The sequence below is a fragment of the Rhododendron vialii genome, chromosome 3a (assembly GCF_030253575.1).
Source record: "Rhododendron vialii isolate Sample 1 chromosome 3a, ASM3025357v1".
Classification (NCBI taxonomy): Eukaryota; Viridiplantae; Streptophyta; class Magnoliopsida; order Ericales; family Ericaceae; genus Rhododendron; species Rhododendron vialii.
This window is the reverse complement of record NC_080559.1, coordinates 12,980,077-13,000,095: the sequence shown is the minus strand read 5'-3', so window position 1 is coordinate 13,000,095 and position 20,019 is coordinate 12,980,077. Positions and strand designations below refer to the sequence as shown.

Sequence of the window (20,019 nt, the reverse complement as noted above, 5' to 3'; positions counted from 1 at the left end):
ATGATAATAGGTAAGAACTTTTTTTAAAAAAATTTTAAAAAAAAAAATTTTTCTAGGCTCTCATTAATTATTTATAAGTAATTAGATTAATTAGAAACTAATTTAATGCATTAATTAGGTAAAAATATTAAAATAATTAACGTGACCTGATTAAGAGTCCGAGAGGTCCTATGCAACCAGTTGAGTATCAAAAGTTGGGTTCGGAGGGTCGCGGGATTATTTTAAATAAAGACGTTAAATAAAGTGACCGAAAGTGAAGTAAATAGATAATAAATAATTTACTAATTAAAATATGTTGAGATTAACAAAGTTTCATCTTCGGAATGTAGGGAGTCTAAATAAAATTATTCGGGTATTAATAATATGGTTTATAAGGTCGTAAGGAATTTTTGATTGGAAACTCTATAGAAATAACAATAAATAGTAAATTAAATAAAAAAATATTAATTTAACAAGATATCATTTTTGAGATGCAAAGAGTCTAGAAAAAATTAGTTTGGGTGTTAAAACGTTGTTTGGAAGGTCGCAAAGAGTTTTCGTTAGTAAACTTGATAGATAACTAATAAATAATTCAATAAATAGATAATTAAATAACAAATATATAATCTTAACAAGTTATGATCTTTGAGGTGTGAAAAGTCTAGAAAAAATAGTCCAGGCGTCAAAAATAAGGTTTGGAAGGTCGCAAAGTTGTTTCGAAACATTTAAAATTAATAAATAGGAGTATTATTAATTTAAAAACTTTAATTAATCAATTCAATCTACCAGATAAATTAAACTGATATAATTAATACATTTTATACTAAAATGATATTATATTGTAAAAAAATAATATCAAGGTAGTAGTTTTTCATAATATTAATTTCATAAAGATTTTAAAATAAATATCATAAGGGTTATCTTCTTCGTAAATAATTACAAATAAAGTATCGGACTCAAAAATAATATCAAATTCGTGAATGTGGCAGAAAATGCGCATTGAACTATATTTTTTTCGTTCGGGACATAAGGTTAAGCATATAAACACTTATTATACTTGGAGAAAGGGTTGGAATGGATTATAATGCCTTGAATTGGATCAGATTGATTTAAAAAAACGAATCTTGAATTTTGGGGAAGAAGACTTCGGGTTCTTTGATCGGGAGACTTTGGGATCGGATTGAGGCCTGTTTGGGGATGCTCTGAGTTGTAGGAGGTGATCGGAATGGTTGAATTGAGTTTCGGTTGGGCGTAGTTATGAAATCCACTTTTCTCTCTTTTTCTTTCTCTCTCTCTCTAAAACTTCATTGATTGGAGCTTGGATTTCTTCTATTTTTCTCTTCTTTTCTGGTCGGTAGAGTGTGAAAAATATCGTGATATTTTCGTGAGTCAATGGGGTGGGGTATTTATAAGAGAATTTTGGTGGAAGAGGATAAGAGTGAATTTAATGGGGTTGGGTTTATGGGATATGAAATGGTCGAATTGGGCTTGATTTTAGGGTTAGGGAGGAAGTAGAGAATGAGTAGCAGATGGAGAGATGGAAGGAGTTTGAGATGAGGGAGGAGAAGGAGTGTGCATGCAAGCACGTGTGTGTAGAAAAAAATTTTAAAAAGAATGCATGTATATATTGCATGCATAATTGTATTTAAAAAAAAGAATTACACTAAGGAAAATAATTCTAATAATATTATATTTAGGAAAAAAAATTGGGTCAAAAATTCGGGTCGTTTCAACTTGACAGTTAGTTACCGAAATTGAGATATATTTTCAGCATCCAATTACCGAAATACAATATTTTTTTCAACAGCTATTTACCGAAAATGTATGTTCAGCCGTTGTTTACCGAAAGTTGAACATATTTTCGATATGTAGTTACCGAAATATAATCTTGTTTTCACCAGCTACTTACCGAAATGTTATGTATGATTTTTAACAGTCATTTACCGAAATGTAGTGGGCTATGTGAGAAAATAAAGGACTGCGAATAGTAGCGTCCTATATTTTAACAAATGCTTGAACTCACGGATAAAAAAAAATGCCTTAACTCTAAACAAATCTTTTAGAAAAATTACCAAACTGCCCCTAAAGTTTTTGCAAATTATGATTGCCCCCTAGCGTTTGGAATTTGTTTGACATCATCGAATCTTAAATGCAATGGACCATATTGTTCTTTTATAACTTGTAAAAGACTGCAGATGTGTAAAAATAGTCTTCCGAGGCTTAAAAAAAAGATAAGTTGGTCTACTCTAAAACAATGGATATTTGTAATTTCCCAAATGTGGGTTACACCTATTTTGTGACATACCACCCTTTTGATACCCTTTACTTTATTTTTTTCGGTAGCTAAATTCTAGTACTCGTAGATGCTTTTATGAGCTAAACTGGGTCTAGAATCTAGATCTACTAGAAGCTTATCTTTAGTCAAAACAACGAACAGGAAAAATGCAATGTTCAAAAGTTAGCGGCAGAGTGGGTAAGTGCATTACTCCAAATGCTTACCAAATTTATCTTGTCCTTATAAAAAAAACTGTAATAGTCCTTGTAGTTAAGTGTTTGTGTCAATTTGGTCCCTGTAGTTATAATTGGCTCGATTTACACTCTGTACTTTTCATTTTGTTTCAATTCGGTCCAATTACTAACTTCCGTTAGTTCGCCGTTAGTCCTTTAAATAGCAAAATCATATGGCCCCCTTTTTTGGGGTTAAAACAGACCCGTTCAGCTAAATAAGTGAACTTCCTTATTTTTTGTACTTATTCAATTTTTTTTTAGTATTTGTTAGTTTTTCATCAATTTTTTTGAGGGTTATTGCATCGTCATGACAAGAAGAATCTAAAAAGTAAAAAATTATTATCGAAATTCAAATTTTTTTGAATAAAGACGAATAAATTGGCTTTGATTTATTTTTCAACATTCCTAGTCAGGAATCAGTGTATGGGCCAAGTGTAGGAAAATGAATGGAATGACAGGGCACTATTTTTTGTAACCACTTGGGCTGTTAAGTTAGGTTTATTGTAACCTAGTTGATTGGTTTGTTATGTCTATGTATTAGGTTATGACATGGTAAATTTGGAACTGAGTTTATAGAATATTCTGACTTTTGGACATGGTTATTTATCATGTTGTGACTTTTGGATCTATATCATGTTATAACTTTTGGACATGATTCTATATGCATTTTCAGTACTATGCAGAAAAATAAGGCATCTCAGTATTTGTTCACAAGTTGAACATGTAGACAATATCAGTGGTTATGATGCCTCATGGCTGATCATGAAATTGTTGAATTCGATAGCAACTTTTTGTAGAAAATTATAACCAAATTTTCTTCCCAAGTGCCTCCTTATCAATGGAGAATGAAAGAATGAGCTGTGTTTTGGTTCAGAGGTATATTAGGGCAAGAGGGGAATGAGTAATCCTATTTAGCTAAATAAGCCAGCTAGTTTATTTTTTTTGTCCTCATTCAATTTTTTTTCGTATTTGTTAGTTTTTTCGTCATTTTTTTGGGAATTATTGCATCGGCATAACAAGAGGAATCTAAAAAGTAAAAAATTACGATCGAAACCGAATTTTTTTGAATAAAGACAAAAATAAGCCAATTTTTTCGTCTTTATTCAAAAAAAAAAAAGGATTTCGATCATAATTTTTTACCTTTTAGATTCCTCTCGTCATGACGATGCAATAACCCCAAAAAAATTGACGAAAAACTAACAAATACGAAAAAAAATTCAATAAAGATAAAAAAAATAAGCCAGTTGGCTTATTTAGCCGAACGAGTCTATTTTAACCCCAAAAAAGGGGGCCATATGATTTTGTTGTTTAAAGGACTAACGGCGGACTAACGAAAGTTTGTAATTGGACCAAATTGGAACAAAATGAAAAGTACAGAGTGTAAATCGAGCCAATTACAACTTCGGGGACCAAATTGACACAAATACTTAACTATAGGGACTATTTCAGTTTTTTCCCCTATTTTTTTTAGAGAAAAAAAGTTTTGTGAATTTATAAACATTTTAATGCAATCCCTTAAATATAGGTTTTATGAAACAGGTTGTTCGGTATGGATTTTGAGGGGAGGGAGGATTTTGGGATAATGACATAAGATAGATAGAAAGATAGGAAAAATATTAAAAACCGTGCACAGAGAGAGATAAAGAAAGATTTTAGGACCACAAGAGAACAAATTCCCAACAACAACAAAAACAAAGAAACCTCTTTCCCAACTTCTCTGTTTTATTAACTAATGCATATTATAGTCAGATGCCCATTTTTAAATAGTCAATCCTACTTGGTGGAATACGTTTTTACCAGAAATGATACCCACATTTATTTTCACAAAACTATCCAAAAACGCAGTTAATTTCTTAGGTAATTACTCTCGGAATTTAAAGTGATATTGACCCCGAAATGGATATTATTGGGTTGAGTAATTGGCATTTTTTTTTATAAAGTTATTTGCACAAAAGCTGGAAGTGCTCTTGCTGGGAAAAACAAATCGAAAATCAGCTTTCAAAAGCACCTTAAATCGGCCTAGCTTCTCCAAATCAAATTTTACAACCTTTTCTACTTCTTAGAATCTCTAGAATTTCAAAATTGGTTGACAAAAATCTTGCCAAACAACACCAACTGTTTCACTATTTAGTACTCATAGCAAAAAATAAAAATTGCGAGATACTGTAGCATTTTATGTGATTGTGGATCCCATTTATCTCAATAAAATATATATTTCGAAATCACATCAAATGATGTCCAATACACCAAAAATTTTGACAAATTTAATTTTCTAGATGAACTTTATAGAATAAACGATTTCGATCATTGATGTGTGTCTGTAAAAGCTCACAAAAGAACATAATGAGTCCAAATCATAGACCGAAAATATCTCATCCCAACATGCATATAAGTATACTTTATATATATGTTATAAACAAAGTGGGTTTAAGGTTTCGTGCGCAATCATTCTATTTAAAAACTAATATATTATATAGTACTTATATGTGTCTACTATTATATTGGAAGGGATCTCTTCTCTCCGTCTTATGAGCCGTGATTCCTATTTTCAAAGGAAAAAAAGAAACTAGAACAAGGAATCCAATTATCTCAACATAAATGCCTGCAATTTTTGGTGCGACAAATATTCTCAACAGTTTTAATAATAAAAGGGTAATTTGATACTCCAGGAGGAAAGAGTAAGGCTTTGTTTGGAAAATGTGGAAATGATGGAAAAGGGAAAGGAAAAGGGAAAGAAAGTTTAAAGATTTTCTCTTCCCTGTTTTGTTGGAGAGGAAAGGGGGAAACAAAATGGCAAAATAGAGTTTTAAGAATAGTAAAATTTCCCCCCTCATTTTCTTCTATTTTCCTTTTTAATTATTTTCTCTTATTTTTTCTTTTCTTCCACAAGTTCCAAACATAGCCTAAATTTTCTTGGACACTTCTTTTTCTAAGTCCCTAGAATTGAGTAAATTAGATTTAACGTATAATAATAAATAAATAACTCAGACCTTTCATATGCATGTCCTTTTTTTGTTTAGAGCAGAAGGAAGATTATAAGGAGGAGTGGATAAGCAAGAAAACTCCAGCTTCGCCCTCAAACTAGAAGCAGAACCCATCTCCACATCAAAATTTCTTTCGACTTCTCTCACTCTCCCATTATGGGTACTTCATACGGTACGTACATTCTAGAGTTGGGTTTCAATTTTGTTCCTTTCAGTTCTGAACATTACCCTTTTAATTTGCTTCATCTTTGAAGTCATAATTAGATTCTTGTTTATATTCTACGATATATATCTTGGCCTATGTTTTTGTTCGATTCTGGTGTTTGTTTGAGAACAAAATTTCATTGGGTAATTGAATTCCATTCCTGTTCAACTAGAAAGATGGGGGAGGGGGGGGGGGGGGGGGGGGGGGGGTGGAAAATCTATGTTAAATTACACCATTGTGGTACCTCTGCGTTCGAATTGAGCCTCTATTGTTGCTTCATTCTAGAATGAGTTTGGTCAATCAGTCCATGTTTAAGGGGAAAAGGGTATTAGTTTAATCATGAAACAGAATAAAGTTCAAAGTTTTTGTGATTTTGTTTTTTTGGACATTCAGTTTATCGCTGGGCATATCGATACTTGCTGGTATAATTGCATTTGAAAACTGCAGGGGAAATGATTCCACATTTCTTTGATTGTAACTATGAAGTATGATGAATTTCTAGCCAAAAGCTGCCTTGAAAAAGCATCTTCAAGCTTTATTACTTCAAAGATCTAATATCTTTTTGTTGTCGAATTCAGAAACTCTTTCAGGGATATACAAGACAATTATAGTGGTGTTGTTGATTGGATTTGTAGCCTGGACATTTTAGGTCATTGTCCCTCCGCAGCCTAATATCTGTGGGTCCCTAAACGGTCCACCCATCACAGCAACCAGAATTAAGCTTAGGGATGGAAGGCATTTGGCTTATGCGGAACATGGTGTCCCCAAAGAAATGGCCAAATATAAGTTTGTCTTCTTCCACGGATTTGGCTTTGGTAGAAATGATGGATCATTTGTAACCCCGGTAGTTTCAAGCACCGTAGTTGATGTTCTTGTTGATTGTTTTGTGAAGTTTTTTTCGAATGATTTCGACTTGGTGTTGGGATTCTTTCAGGAAATAACTGAAGAACTAGGAGTCTATCTTGTGTCTTTTGATAGACCAGGATATGGGGAAAGTGATCCAGATCCAAAGGGAACCCTGAAAAGTACGGCTTTTGATGTAGAAGAGCTAGCTGATCAGTTGGGACTTGGATCCAAATTTTATGTGTTGGGTTTCTCCATGGGAGGACAAGTAGTATGGGCTTGCCTGAAGTATATCTCCCACCGGTAATATTTTTAAAAATTTACTGCTTAATTTCGATTCACGCTAGGGGAAATTTGAATTACAATAATCATGGGAAAATACTGTCAACAGACACAGACCCATGGTTAGTTGTTAATATTATCTAAAATGATATTGGAATTCGTATGGTGTTTAGACATAGAAAAAATGATTGAAGCGGATAGAGGACATCTAGGCTGTGTTTGGGTCAAGGATTTGTGGAAAGATTTATCAAGAGGACAATGTTAAGGAACCAAAGAGATCAATTTATCACTTGTTTCAATTTTCTTGTTATTTACTTTACCTTTATCTTTTTGTTGATAAATCCCTTCAAGAATCTGGATCCAAACAAGTTACAAGCCTAATATAAAAATTAGCTGCTAGTGTCAAGTTGGCTTGCACAGAAAGGATTGTTACTATGCAGTTGGTTGATTGTTGGTTGACCATGATTCATTGCAGTTCTCAAATTTATATTGTGGTATGAAGCATACCCACTTCCCTCGTTTGAGGAGTTCTTCGGAGTTCTTATCATAATCGGTTAACATGTCCCTAATTATGTCGTTCCTTTTGGGCCTGATTGTTTGCTTGATTTGTGGTCATTGGTCACCATTAAATATCTGTTAGATATGAAATTCTAAACAACATGTGACTATGATACCTTGGGAAATGTGGTATTACTATCTCCACTATTATCACAATGAGAATACATTTCATGTAGGATTACGTATCATTTCCATGTTATGCCAATTAAGGAAACGGGTCCTTTGGGAGTAGAGATGCGACGTCTTTAAGGTTGAACTTGCAGCATTTAGATGAATCTTGACGAGGGGCTACTATGTAGATTCTTGTTCAGACCTCGTAGACAGTTTGGACTTTCACAAGAGGCTTTTACAGTGTTTTAGCTTCGCATGTATGCCTTTGGGTGTTCCATAATAATTACTTACGTCCCAAACAAATCTGAAGAGGAAAAGTTGAAGCAAAACAAGAATAGACATTGCGAATCACTAGTCACAACCTTAAACTTATTGCACTTTTTTTTAACATTAACTATCTTAAATTGATTGACTGTGAATTTTACTATTGTTTGGCTATCAATTGTTTGTGAGTTGGGCAGGCTAGCAGGAGCAACACTAGTTGCTCCAGTGGTGAACTATTGGTTGCCTGGTTTTCCCAACAATCTAGCTAAAGAAGCCTATTATGAACAACTTCCTCAAGACCAATGGGCAGTAGGGGTTGCTCACTACACCCCTTGGCTTACTTGCTGGTGGAACACTCAGAAATGGTTCCCTGCCTCTAGTGTTATTGCTCAAAAGCCTAAATTATCTCCCTCAGACGTGAAAATTCTGACCGCGATGTTTGCTCAGCAAGAAAGGCCAGAGGTACTAACTTTCCTCTCCTTTTATAATTTGGAGGGAGGTCTCAAACCTCGTGTGCTAGCATCCTTTCATGCTTGTGCTATGTTATAATTACAGTCAAGAAAATGTGTATGGCATAATCAATTATACAGAATTTGGTATTAAAGTACTTTTTCTTTTGTCCTTGTCTTCACAAACGTAAAATTGAAAACACGTTTACGACCATTTTTGGTCCAACCCCTAACCTCCTTTAGGGCACCCCATCTCTTCTTCTTCTTCTTCTTTTGTGTTTTCTGTAACTATCATTGTTGCCAAACGCTTGTAGGTGTCAATATTTGGATTTCACAGCTATATAGCAAGTGCAAGACAACATAGTAACTTTTGTTGAGAAATTGAGATTGCTAGTTTGGACTTTGGAAACATCATAGCTAAGGAGAAGCTAAAATTGATTATTGTTCCTATCCAGTTCGAACTATCTATGGGTATTAGGTATCCAAAAAAAAAAAGGTTCTTGATCCTTTAACTTAATTACTTTATTTTCTATTTTTCTTTTTATTATTGAATATATATATTTGTTAACATAAAATATAACCGAAAGACATAAGCGTTGTCAAGTGCATGATACACAATATATCTACTTTTGTTTGCCAAGGAATTCAGTGAAGTTTACCAATCAACAAGGATTTGTTTTGGCTAGAGCGCCCTAATCTGCTATTTTCTGTTTAGTGTGCTCTTAATGAAATATTTTTGTAGTTATTTATAGTTTATTAGTTAATAATGAATGTGTTACCTATCTGTTATTAACCAGGAAAATGTAACGCAACAAAGGGTATACGAGTCGCTCCTAAGGGACATGATGGTTGGATTTGGGAGCTAGGAATTTGATCCTATGGATCTCGCAAACCCTTTTCTAGAGAATGAAGGTTCCGTACACTTGTGGCATGGCAATGAAGATGGGCTTGTTCCGGTTACACTGCAACGTTACATTGCGGGAAGGGTTCCATGGATTCACTACCATGAAATGCCAGATGCTAGGCACTTCTTCCCTTATGCAGATGGAATGCGAGAGGCAATCTTCAAAACACTCTTACTTAGGGAGAAAGAGCCCATTGCAGAACAATTCCCTCGTATATCTCAAAAATTTCGGCATTGTTGCCCTGAACGTGAAAATTTTGGATACAACAGTTATTTGTAATGCTCCTCTTACATGAGGTGAAACCTACATATACATGGGACCAACTTCATGTGAGAGAGTGTTACAAATAACTATTGCGTTAAATTTTTTTTCGCCTGAACGTTGAAGGATCCATTTATATTGATAGAAAGGGAGACACAAGCACCAGTGGAAGAGAAGAAGTTGTCTTGGGATTGGTAAAGATAATTGAATGGTGGTTGTAGTTGGTTCACGACTTTGAATTAGAAACTTGGTTACATCATTTGTCGTTTCAGTTTCCAGATTCCCTGCCAACCTAAATTAATAGCTTTGTTTTCTATAACTCGGTATGCGGCTTAATAAATTGACTAGTTTGAAAGATAAATTCCCTCAATCCACCACGAAGAGACCCAATTAAAGTTGGAATAAAGTTTCATATAAATTAGCTCAACACAAGAATTGACAATTGATAGGCATATGCATGGGCGGACCTATATTGTGGCAAGCGGGGTTAGTTGACCCCACTGGGTGATAAATTTTCCAAGGTTATTTATTCTGTTTTGGGTATTTTAGATGTATTTGCCCCAAAGATCCCATACTTTGTGTGGTTCTTGCCATCAACTTGCTTGATGGCCACCTCCTCACTGCGGACAAGTGGAAAAGGCTGAAGGGCTGAGTGATTAGTCGCACAAACTGACTGAGACATCCTAAATTAACCCAAAAAATTCCAAATGGACAAACTCAACATTTCGTATGCGTCTCCTTATTTGACTAGTAGATTAGAGGTGAAAAGGAGTGGCGTGAATAAACTCGAAAATTTCAGCTTCTTTCAGGTCCGCCCAAACTAGAAGCAGAACCCATCCCCACATCAAAACTTCTTTATAAATTCATTCTCTCTCTGTAAAGACCCATATTTTAGGGCCGTATTTTTTTTTTTGAAATATTAAAATTATCGAATAATGGCACGGTTACTTGATTGGAGTTAATGTGATGTCATTATTTGTGAAAGGGAACAAGTGTTATTAGTGTGTGTGCATGTATACAAGTGTGGGTGAATAACGCGGAATAATTTTTCCTCTTTCTTTTTTTCTATGTCAGCCGACACACACACATTATCTCTCTCTCTCTCTCCAACTCTCATCCGGCTCTCTCTCGCCTCTCACCTCTCACCTCTCCCTCAACTTCTCTCCTCGATTTCATCTTCTTAGAGCAAGATTTCGGACAGAGTTCGAGAATTAAAGTTGTTCTACGCAGCGAGGGCTTTCCGAATATCCAAGAAAAATCATGATTGGACCTTGTGGGAGCTCGGTTGACTTGGTCAAAGATTGGGTTTTGCTCAAAGCCCATGAGGTAGGGATTTCTTACTCTTGTTATCCGTTTATACGGTGTTTATGTACCTAGATCGTATCTTGCTTCGTTGTTTAAGCTTGTTCCTTCCATTTCTGAAAATCAGCAGAACAGGGCCTGCGTTTTTGGGGTTTTACGCCTTCCTAAGCTCAGGATTGAATTTTGGTTCCTTCATATGAAATAGAGTAGACTTAGAGTCCGTTCTAATGCCACTGGAATCACCCGAAACCGTTGAGAATTGAATTACTGGTGGATTTTAGAAATCTGGTCATGAATCTGTCTCGTTTTCTGAGTTCGTGCCCGACTTTGAATGGCCATAACTTCCTCGGCCGATGTCCTTTTCATGCAAACTTTTTACCGAATTGAAGGTCTTGAAGTCAACTTTCCATTGCCACTGGAATCGCCTTAAAAGTCTTAGTACACAGAAAGTCAGGGCCTGCGTTTTTGGGGTTTTACGCCTTCCTAAGCTCAGGATTGAATTTTGGTTCCTTCATATGAAATAGAGTAGACTTAGAGTCCGTTCTAATGCCACTGGAATCACCCGAAACCGTTGAGAATTGAATTACTGGTGGATTTTAGAAATCTGGTCATGAATCTGTCTCGTTTTCTGAGTTCGTGCCCGACTTTGAATGGCCATAACTTCCTCGGCCGATGTCCTTTTCATGCAAACTTTATACCGAATCGAAGGTCTTGAAGTCAACTTTCCATTGCCACTGGAATCGCCTTAAAAGTCTTAGTACACAGAAAGTTATGATCATTTGAGTGGAGGTGTGTCGGTCTGCCAATGTCTACAGGCTATTCTAAGTTGTATTCGTTCCGTGTTATGACTCCCTATATGATTAGAACATGTTTAAGTCACTCTCGAGTATGACTACTTGTGTCATAATGAGACTCGTATCCTCGTGCCTCGTCTTGTTGAGTTCCTTAGGTTCCTTTGGCACTCGTTTTATAAGATTCTCGTTTGGAGCCTAGCTGGTGATGTGTCATGGAATCGTTATGGGTTCGGTACGTGGCATAGGACGTTGTGATAGATTTAGAGGAATAACGTAGATTTAAAATATTTATCAATGTACAATGGGGTATGCTTATGAGTTTGCAATATATTGTTGATGATGTATGAACAAATGTGACCTTGGAAAAATGTTGTCTTTTTGGATACGGATTGGTATTGCCATGTGATTGATTAAATGGCTTTGGATTCAATTGAATGATTTGATATTTGTGAAATGGAAATGTGGAATGATTGTGGATTACAAATGGACACTAAGAGAATTTTTAGGGCTCTTAAATGAGTAAATGCCTGGCTGGAGCTGAATGCTCATATTGTATACTTTCAGGGTTCTTAAATGAGTAAATGCCTGGCTGGAGCTAAATGCTCATATCGTATACTTTCAGGGCTCTTAAGTGAGTAAATGCCTCGCAGGAGCTAAAATGCTCATATCACTTGTCTTCAGGGCTCGTTATCGAGTAAGTGCCTGGCAGGAGCTTCGGCTCAGACTTTTAATGACACGTAATTGGTTTATGAAGTTAATGTGAGGATTTTGGTTTTGGTTAAAGGATTTTGATGAAAACCCTCCGGTATTCAGCCCGAATCAATGGAGCTCGGCCTACAATGGTCTTGAGTTTTCATTGAATTATTATGAAATCATAAGGAAAGGTTTTATAATGAAGGGATTTGATGATGATAAATGCGGACACGAGAAAGATTATAGTATCGTACGAAGAATGATAAGATGATTTTGAATTGGTTATAGTCTAATGTGGATTGACGTGAGTTTATTAACGTATCTAGTCAGAGAGGAAAACGGTCAGTGATATTTATGTGAAGTCTAGAATCTTTTGACTATAGTGTGCGGCTCGTTGGTAAACGTTCGTACTTTGAGCGTATCTGTCAATATTCACTCATTCATAGTGCATGATAGCTGGAGTATAGATTTCTCTACTGGGCTAGTGTAGCTCAACCTATTATTTTTAGGTTAAAAAAAAAAAAAAGCAAGGAAGTTGGCTTGATGTGCATCTCGTGCTTGTAGATCATGGGTTTCAAAGGTGTAAAGGGGCGATTTTATGCTTTTACCTTGAAAGATGTATTTTGAAGGATGATCTTTGTAAACTGTAATATTAATTAGTAATTTGTATAACTTGGGACCTTGAGCCCGAATTGTAATATTTGTTTTTAATTTGAGAACTGGGGAAAGAAATGTTATTTGGGTATTACCTGTACTTCAGCGAGGATTTTATTTATCACAAATGGTTATTATTTATGTTGAAAAACGAGGGCGTGACACTCTCTCTCTCTTTCCAGGTACATCAAAACTTCGTTCAGATGGGTTTTCATTTTTGTTCCTTCCAGTTATTAACAGAACCCCATTAATTTGTTTCATCTTTGAAGTCATAATTAGATTCTTGTTTATATTCTACTATATATATCTTGAGCTACGTTTTTGTTCAATTCTGGTAAACTGATAATGGGTGATTGAATTCCATTTCTGTTCAACTAGAAAGGGGGGAAAGTAGAAATAGTCAAGGATGGAAAATCTAAGCATTTGAATTGAGCCTCTATTGTTGCTTCATTCTAGAATGAGTATGGTCAATCAATTCCATGTTTATGGGGAAAAGGGTATTAGTTTAATCATGAAACAGAACAATGATTCATGTCCTTTCTTGGATGCTGTAACTCACTTATATTATTTGTGAGGAACTTTTAGAAAACGATAACAAGCAATTGAGATGACTGTGGAACCTCTCTTTTCGTGTTCAAAGTTTTTGTGATTATGTTCTGGATGCTGATTTTGGGGCTCCACTTTTGTACGCAGGCACTCCACTTTTAATATGAAGTTAACTCCATTTTTAACGTGAAGTTCTCTTCACATTAAGAGTGCTCGCCTACGTACAAAAGTCGAGCGCGAAAATCAATTTCCTTATGTTTTTTCGACATACAGTTTATCACTGGGCATGCTGATACTCATTGAGAAAATTTTGAGGAAACTGATTACACATTTGTTCAATTGCAACTATGAAGTATGTCGAATATCAAGCCAAAAGCGGCCTTATAAAATTATCTTCAAGCTTTATTAACTCAAAGATCTAATATTTTTTTGTTGAATTCAGATATTCTTAAAATGTTATCGTCCCTCCACCGCCTAATATTTGGGGTGGTGTTGATTGGGTTTCTAGCCTGGGCATTTCAGGCAATCGTCCCTCCGTCGCCTAATATTTGTGGGGCCCCAAACGGTCCACCCATCACAGCAACCAGAATTAAGCTTAGAAATGGAAGGCATTTGGCTTATGCGGAATACGGTGTCCCCAAAGAAAGGGCCAAATATAAGTTTGTCTTCTTTCACGGATTTGGCTTTGGTAGAAATGATGGATCATTCGCAACCCCGGTACTTTCAAGCACCGTAGTTGGAAGTCATTTATGTTCTTGTTGATTGTTTTGTGAAGTTTTTTCGAATGATTTCGACTTGGTGTTGGGATTCTTTCAGGAAATAACTGAAGAACTAGGGCTCTATCTCGTGTCTTTTGATAGACCAGGATATGGGGAAAGTGATCCAGATCCAAAGCGAACCCTGAAAAGTACAGCTTATGATGTAGAAGAGCTAGCTGATCAGTTGGGACTTGGATCCAAATTTTACGTGATTGGTAATTCCATGGGAGGACAAGTAGTATGGGCTTGCCTGAAGTTTATCTCCCATCGGTAATTTGTCGACAAACATAGTATTAATTTCTATTCACGCCAGGAAAATTTGAACGTAAATAATCATCGGAAAATACTGTGAACAGACACATGGTCAGTTGTTAGTATTATCTGAAATGATCTGGAATTCGCATGGTGTCTAGTTATAGAAAAAGTGATTGAAGCAGATAGAGGACGTCTAGGCTGTGTTCCGGTCAAGGATTTGTGGAAAGATTTATCAACGGAAAATGATAAGGAACCAAAAAAATGAATTGATCACTCTTTGCGATTATCTTCTTGTTGTTTACTTTACGTTTAGCTTCGTCTTTCCCTTGATAAATCCCCTTCGAAATTCTAGATCCAAACACAAGCCTAATATAAAAATTAGCTGCTAGTGTCAAGTTGGCTTGCAGAGGAAGGATTAAAACTATGCAGTTGGTTGATTGTTGGTTGACCATGATACTATCGTAATTCTTGAAATTTATATGTGGTATGAAGCATACCCATTTCCCTCCTTTGAGGAGTTCTTTCGGACTTCTTATGGTAATCAGTTATGATGTCCCCGGTTAGATCATTCCTTTTAGGCCTGTTTGTTTGCTTGATTTACGGTCAACATTAATTATCTGTAGGATATGAAATTCTAAAAAAACATGTCATCTATGATATCTTGGGGAATATGGTATTACGATTTCCATCATTATTACAATGAGAATACATATCATTTAGGATTACGCATCATTTCACTGTTATGCCAGTTAAGGAAACAGGCCCTTTGGGAGTAGAGATGTGATGTCTTCAAGGTTGGATTTGTACCATTTATATGAATCTTGACGAGGGGCTAATACATAGATTCTTTTTTGGACCTCGTAGACGATTTGGACTTTCACAGGAGGTTTTTGCAGGGTTTTAGCTTTGCCTGCTTCGCGTGTATGCCTTTGGGTGTTCGGTTCCATAATTTCCAGTTACTTACATCAAAAACAAATCTGAAGAGGATACATTGAAGCAAAACAATAATAGACATTGCGAATAACTAGTCACAAGACTCACAACCCTAATCTTACTGCAATTTTTGTTACTAATGTTTATTTTGAGTTCTAAAGATCTCAAGTTGATTGGCTGTGACTTGTATTATAGTTTGGACATCAATTGTATGTCATTTTGGCAGGCTAGCAGGAGCAATACTAGTTGCTCCAGTGGTGAACTACTGGTTGCCTGGTTTTCCCAACAATCTAGCTAAAGAAGCCTATTATGAACAACTTCCTCAAGACCAATGGGCAGTTGGAGTTGCTCACTACACCCCTTGGCTCACTTATTGGTGGAACACTCAGAAATGGTTCCCTGCCTCTAGTGTTATAGCTGAAAAGCCTAAATTATCTCCCCCAGACGTGAAAATTCTGACCGCGTTGCTTGCTCGGCATGAAAGGACCCCAAAGGTACTAACTTTCCTCTTCCTTCATAATTTGGGGGGAGGTCTCGAACCTCATGTGCTAGCGTCCTTTCATGCTTGTGCCAGGTTATGATTACAGTCAAGAAAATGTGAATAGAAGAATCAATTAAACAGAATTTGGCATTAGAGTACTTTTGGTCCAACCCCTAACCTCCTTTAGGGCACCCCATCTTTTTTTTTTTTTTTGTGTGTGTGTGTTTTTTCTGTATCTACCATTGCTGCCAAACACCTGTTGGTGTCAATATTTGGATTTCACAACTATATAGCAAGTGCAAGACAGCAGAGCAACTTTTGTGGAACAATTGAGATTGCTAGCTTGGACTTTGGAAACATCATAGCTAAGGAGATTTTCTGTGTAGTGTGTTCTTTATGAAATGTTTTTGTAGTTATTTATATATTAGTTAATAATGTCTGAGTTACCTATCTGTTATTAACCAGGAAGACGTAACACAACAAGGGGTATACGAGTCGATCCTAAGGGACATGATGGTTGGATTTGGGAGCTGGGAATTTGATCCTATGGATCTTGCGAACCCTTTTCTGGACAATGAAGGTTCTGTACACTTGTGGCATGGCAATGAAGATGGGCTTGTTCCGGTTACATTGCAACGTTACATTGCCGGGAGGCTTCCGTGGATTCACTACCATGAAGTGCCAGATGCTGGGCACTTCTTACCTTATGCAGATGGAATGAGAGAGACTATCTTCAAAACACTCTTACTTGGGGAGAAATAGCCCATTGCAGAACAATTCCCGTCTATCTCAAAAATTTCAGCACTGTTGCCCTGAACGTGAAAATTTTGGATGCAACGGTTATTTGTTAGTGTTACAAATAACTGTTGCATTGAAATTCTTTCGCACCGAAGGATTCAAGGATCCATTTATTAGAAGGGCATTATTGTTATGTATTAACTGTTTGACAAGTCATAATTCTTGTCTTGATGGTTGGCATTGGGAGTGAGGATTAGCTTATGAAACGCTTGGTAAGACACAATTTTCAAATGCTTGTGTCATGCTTGTATCATTTTTGTATAGAAAGGGAGACATGACAGGCACCAATGGAAAGAGAATTTGTTGTCTTGGGATTGGTAAAGAAAATTGCATGGTGGTTGTAGTTGGTTCACGACTTTGAATTACTAGTAGAAACTCGATTACAATTTGTTGCTTCAGTTTCTATATATATTCCGGGCCAACCTAAATTAATACTCCTACTAGCTTTGTTTTCTATAACTCGGTATGCGGCTTAATAAATTGACTAATCTGAAAGACAAATTCCATCGATCCACTACGAAGAGATCCAATTAAAGTTGGAATAAAGTTTCATATATACTAGCTCAACACAAGAATTGACAACTGATATTTATGCGTAAATAATATTGGTAGAGATTTGATTTTGTTTCAAGCGTTAAAGGCACCACGGTGTGTGTACATTGGGTTTTCTAAACCATATATAACGATACACGGGTTTTTCTATACCATCTATAACGCTCCATATAGATCATTCATCATTGACCTAAATAGCTTGTTGAAGCCTACCAACATGACTTACGCTGTGAGATTGATATCACATTTTAATTAGTGAGGGGCCGTTGGGGCCCATGATGAAACTGATAGATAAATGAAAATTTATTCTGTTTAGCTTGTCAAGGAAAAAAATATTAGACGCTTCTCAGGTACCGTGATTGGATGTCCCAACCTCCATCTCAATCACACAATCTTGTGGGACTCAGGATTTTAAGTGTATAGATTTAGAAATGGATGTATAGAGGCAGAGGGTGTTAGAGGACTACTTAATGGTGTCTTTCTATAGGGCTTTGGACGCTTGGCTTGAGACGAAACTGTGGGGTTTACCACCTGTATCCACTCCTGATAGACTCCCATAAACCAAGTTGATGGAAGTACGTTAATTACATGATTGGATCATATTTTGGAGGTGAGCAAAATAACCATTGAACTGCTAATCCAGTCTGAACCAATCCAAATTGGTCCATTTGGTTCAAATTTCAATGGTGTGGTTTGGTCCTGGTTTATAATAGCATGATATGAAAAACCAAGTCAAATGGTTTTGACATAATACATTTTTCAAAACATATTTTGACAGAACGCATTCTACAGTTGGCTCCCATACGCCCAAAATGCAAAACCCACAATTGAAAATACAGTATATAAATGCGGCGGCCAAATAGGCCCTTAGTTTATTCAAGTTTTGTTCATGTTGCCGTTTTTTTCCCTCAACTAACACGATTTTCTTTACTAAACGTATGGCCTTAGGCCATCCACAGTAGTATAATCAAATACCAATTGTTTTTAAAGTTAACAATGTTGGTGCAAAAGATTGCTCACAATGGTATAATCAAACTTAGCAACATCCTTAGAAATAATCAAACTTTTGGTTTTGGATAATCAAAACTAGCAACCTTTTTCAATAATCAAAATTTGTGGATCCTACACTACATATGTTAACTAGTTTCAAAATTTGTATACACGTGTTTCAACTAATATTTTATTCTTCGCCTACTCTTTTTTTTAATTAAAAAAATAAAATTGAAGAATAAAAATTTTATGTAGCCAAGCTTTTTTGCCTACTTTATATCTTTTTCACTTCGCCAACAAATTATTTCTCTTTTTTTTCCTCCAAAAGTAAAACTCATATCTTTCGATCTTCTACAATTCAACACATCGTCGCCGGATTAAGGTGTTTCACTCTTCTTTCCTATTTCTAACCCCCCCTCCAAAAAAAGGAAAAAAAAAGGAAAAATCATAATATGAGGGAAGAAAGTCACCGATTTTTTTTCCAAAATTAAGAGAAGGAATCGATATATTTTAACCCATAAAAAACGTAAATGGAGGGAAGTGAATGACGAGAAACAGAGGGGGAGAGAGAGTGAAATTGTAGTGGACCCCATATTTTGATTATGAACTAAAAGTGACCATAGTGAAGCATAACATTGTTAAACTTAGCAACCTCTTAAGTAAATAATCAAAAGCTGATGTGTCAACTTTTGGTTATCCTTTTTTGATTATACCACTGTGGATGGCCTTAGAGCATTCACAGTGGAATAACCAAAAGTTGTCACATCATCTTTTGGTTATGCAATGAAGGGTTATTAAGGTTAGCAATGTAGATGTCCACAATGGTATAATCAAAATTGAATAGCCAAAAGTTGCTACATCACCTTTTCAACTTATAAAAATCTAAAAATTATGACATAGAAAATAATTTTTTTTAAAATAGGTTTCAAACTAATAAAAACAGGTTATTAGAAAAAGAGAAAATAGTTTTTTGAAAGCTTTGATTTAAAAAAAAAAATTCAGGAAGAAGTTTAAAAAAAAGAAGTTTTCGAATAAAAAAAACTAGTTTTTGAAATTTTTTAAAAGAACAATTTTTGAAAAAAAAGTTTTAATAAAAAAACTATTTTGAAAAGAACAGTTTTTGCTAGAAAAAAAAAACAATTTTTGCAAAAAAACACTCCATAAAAAACTTTTTTTAAAAGTATTTTTCTTGGAAACATGTTGAAAATGGAAGAGAGATAAGGTTTTTGTGTAATGATGGTGTATTTGATTGAAAAAATGTGGGGGCAACTAAATTTGGTTATTGGCAAAAAGTTGCTAGTTTTGATTAATGGCAAAATTTGACGAGTTGCTAAGAGATTGCTAAGTTTGATTATTCCAATGTGAGTTCTTTTTTGAGCAAATGTTGCTAACCTTAGCAACCTTTTGGTTTTGATTATACCACTGTGATGCTCTTAGAGCATCCCCAGTGGAATAAGCACAAGTGAATAATCAAAACATGTCACATTAAATTTTGATTATCCATTTAGAGATTGTTAAAGTTAGCAATGTCAAATATCACATTGGTTATTTTTTGCTCATAATCAAAACCAATGGGACCATTACTTCCTTTCGTGAGTTTTCTCCAAACTTTTTCCCTTCATTTCACGTAAATTTTTTGAAAAACTAGTTTATGTTAAAAACAGTTTTTATAAAAAAAAAATATTTTTTCTTGAAAAAAAAATAGTTTAAGTTAAAAACAGTTGGATAAAAAAATAGTTTATGAAAAAAAAAAGTGTGAAAAAACAGTTTTGTGTAAATACAATTTTTTAAAAATTATTTTTTTAAAAAATTGAAGAAACAGTTTTTATAAAAAAAAATTCATATAAAGACGGGTTTTTTTTTTAAGAAAAAGTTTCTGAAAAGAATAGTAAGAATAGTTTTTTATAATTATTT

At 35.2% G+C, this 20,019-nt stretch overlaps 1 protein-coding gene and 1 pseudogene across 1 annotated transcript; both read left to right on the top strand.

Moving 5' to 3' along the window:
* The first annotated feature begins 5,529 nt into the window (after positions 1-5,529).
* Positions 5,530-16,915, top strand: LOC131319359 (uncharacterized; annotated as a pseudogene).
* LOC131319357 (uncharacterized) lies at positions 10,380-16,961 on the top strand. The gene is made up of 5 exons (XM_058349572.1): positions 10,380-10,675; positions 13,781-14,055; positions 14,155-14,366; positions 15,511-15,778; positions 16,231-16,961. The coding sequence occupies exons 2-5, from the start codon at positions 13,792-13,794 to the stop codon at positions 16,525-16,527; spliced, it is 1,041 nt and encodes a 346-aa protein (XP_058205555.1). The 5' UTR covers positions 10,380-10,675; positions 13,781-13,791; the 3' UTR covers positions 16,528-16,961.
* Positions 16,962-20,019: the final 3,058 nt, after the last annotated feature.

Excerpts from the sequence above, each read along its gene's own strand:
- LOC131319357 (XM_058349572.1), top strand. The coding sequence starts at position 13,792 with ATGTTATCGTCCCTCCACCGCCTAATATTTGGGGTGGTGTTGATTGGG. Across the intron at positions 14,056-14,154 it reads ATGGATCATTCGCAACCCCG|GAAATAACTGAAGAACTAGG; the intron begins GTACTTTCAAGC and ends GGATTCTTTCAG. Across the intron at positions 15,779-16,230 it reads GGCATGAAAGGACCCCAAAG|GAAGACGTAACACAACAAGG; the intron begins GTACTAACTTTC and ends GTTATTAACCAG.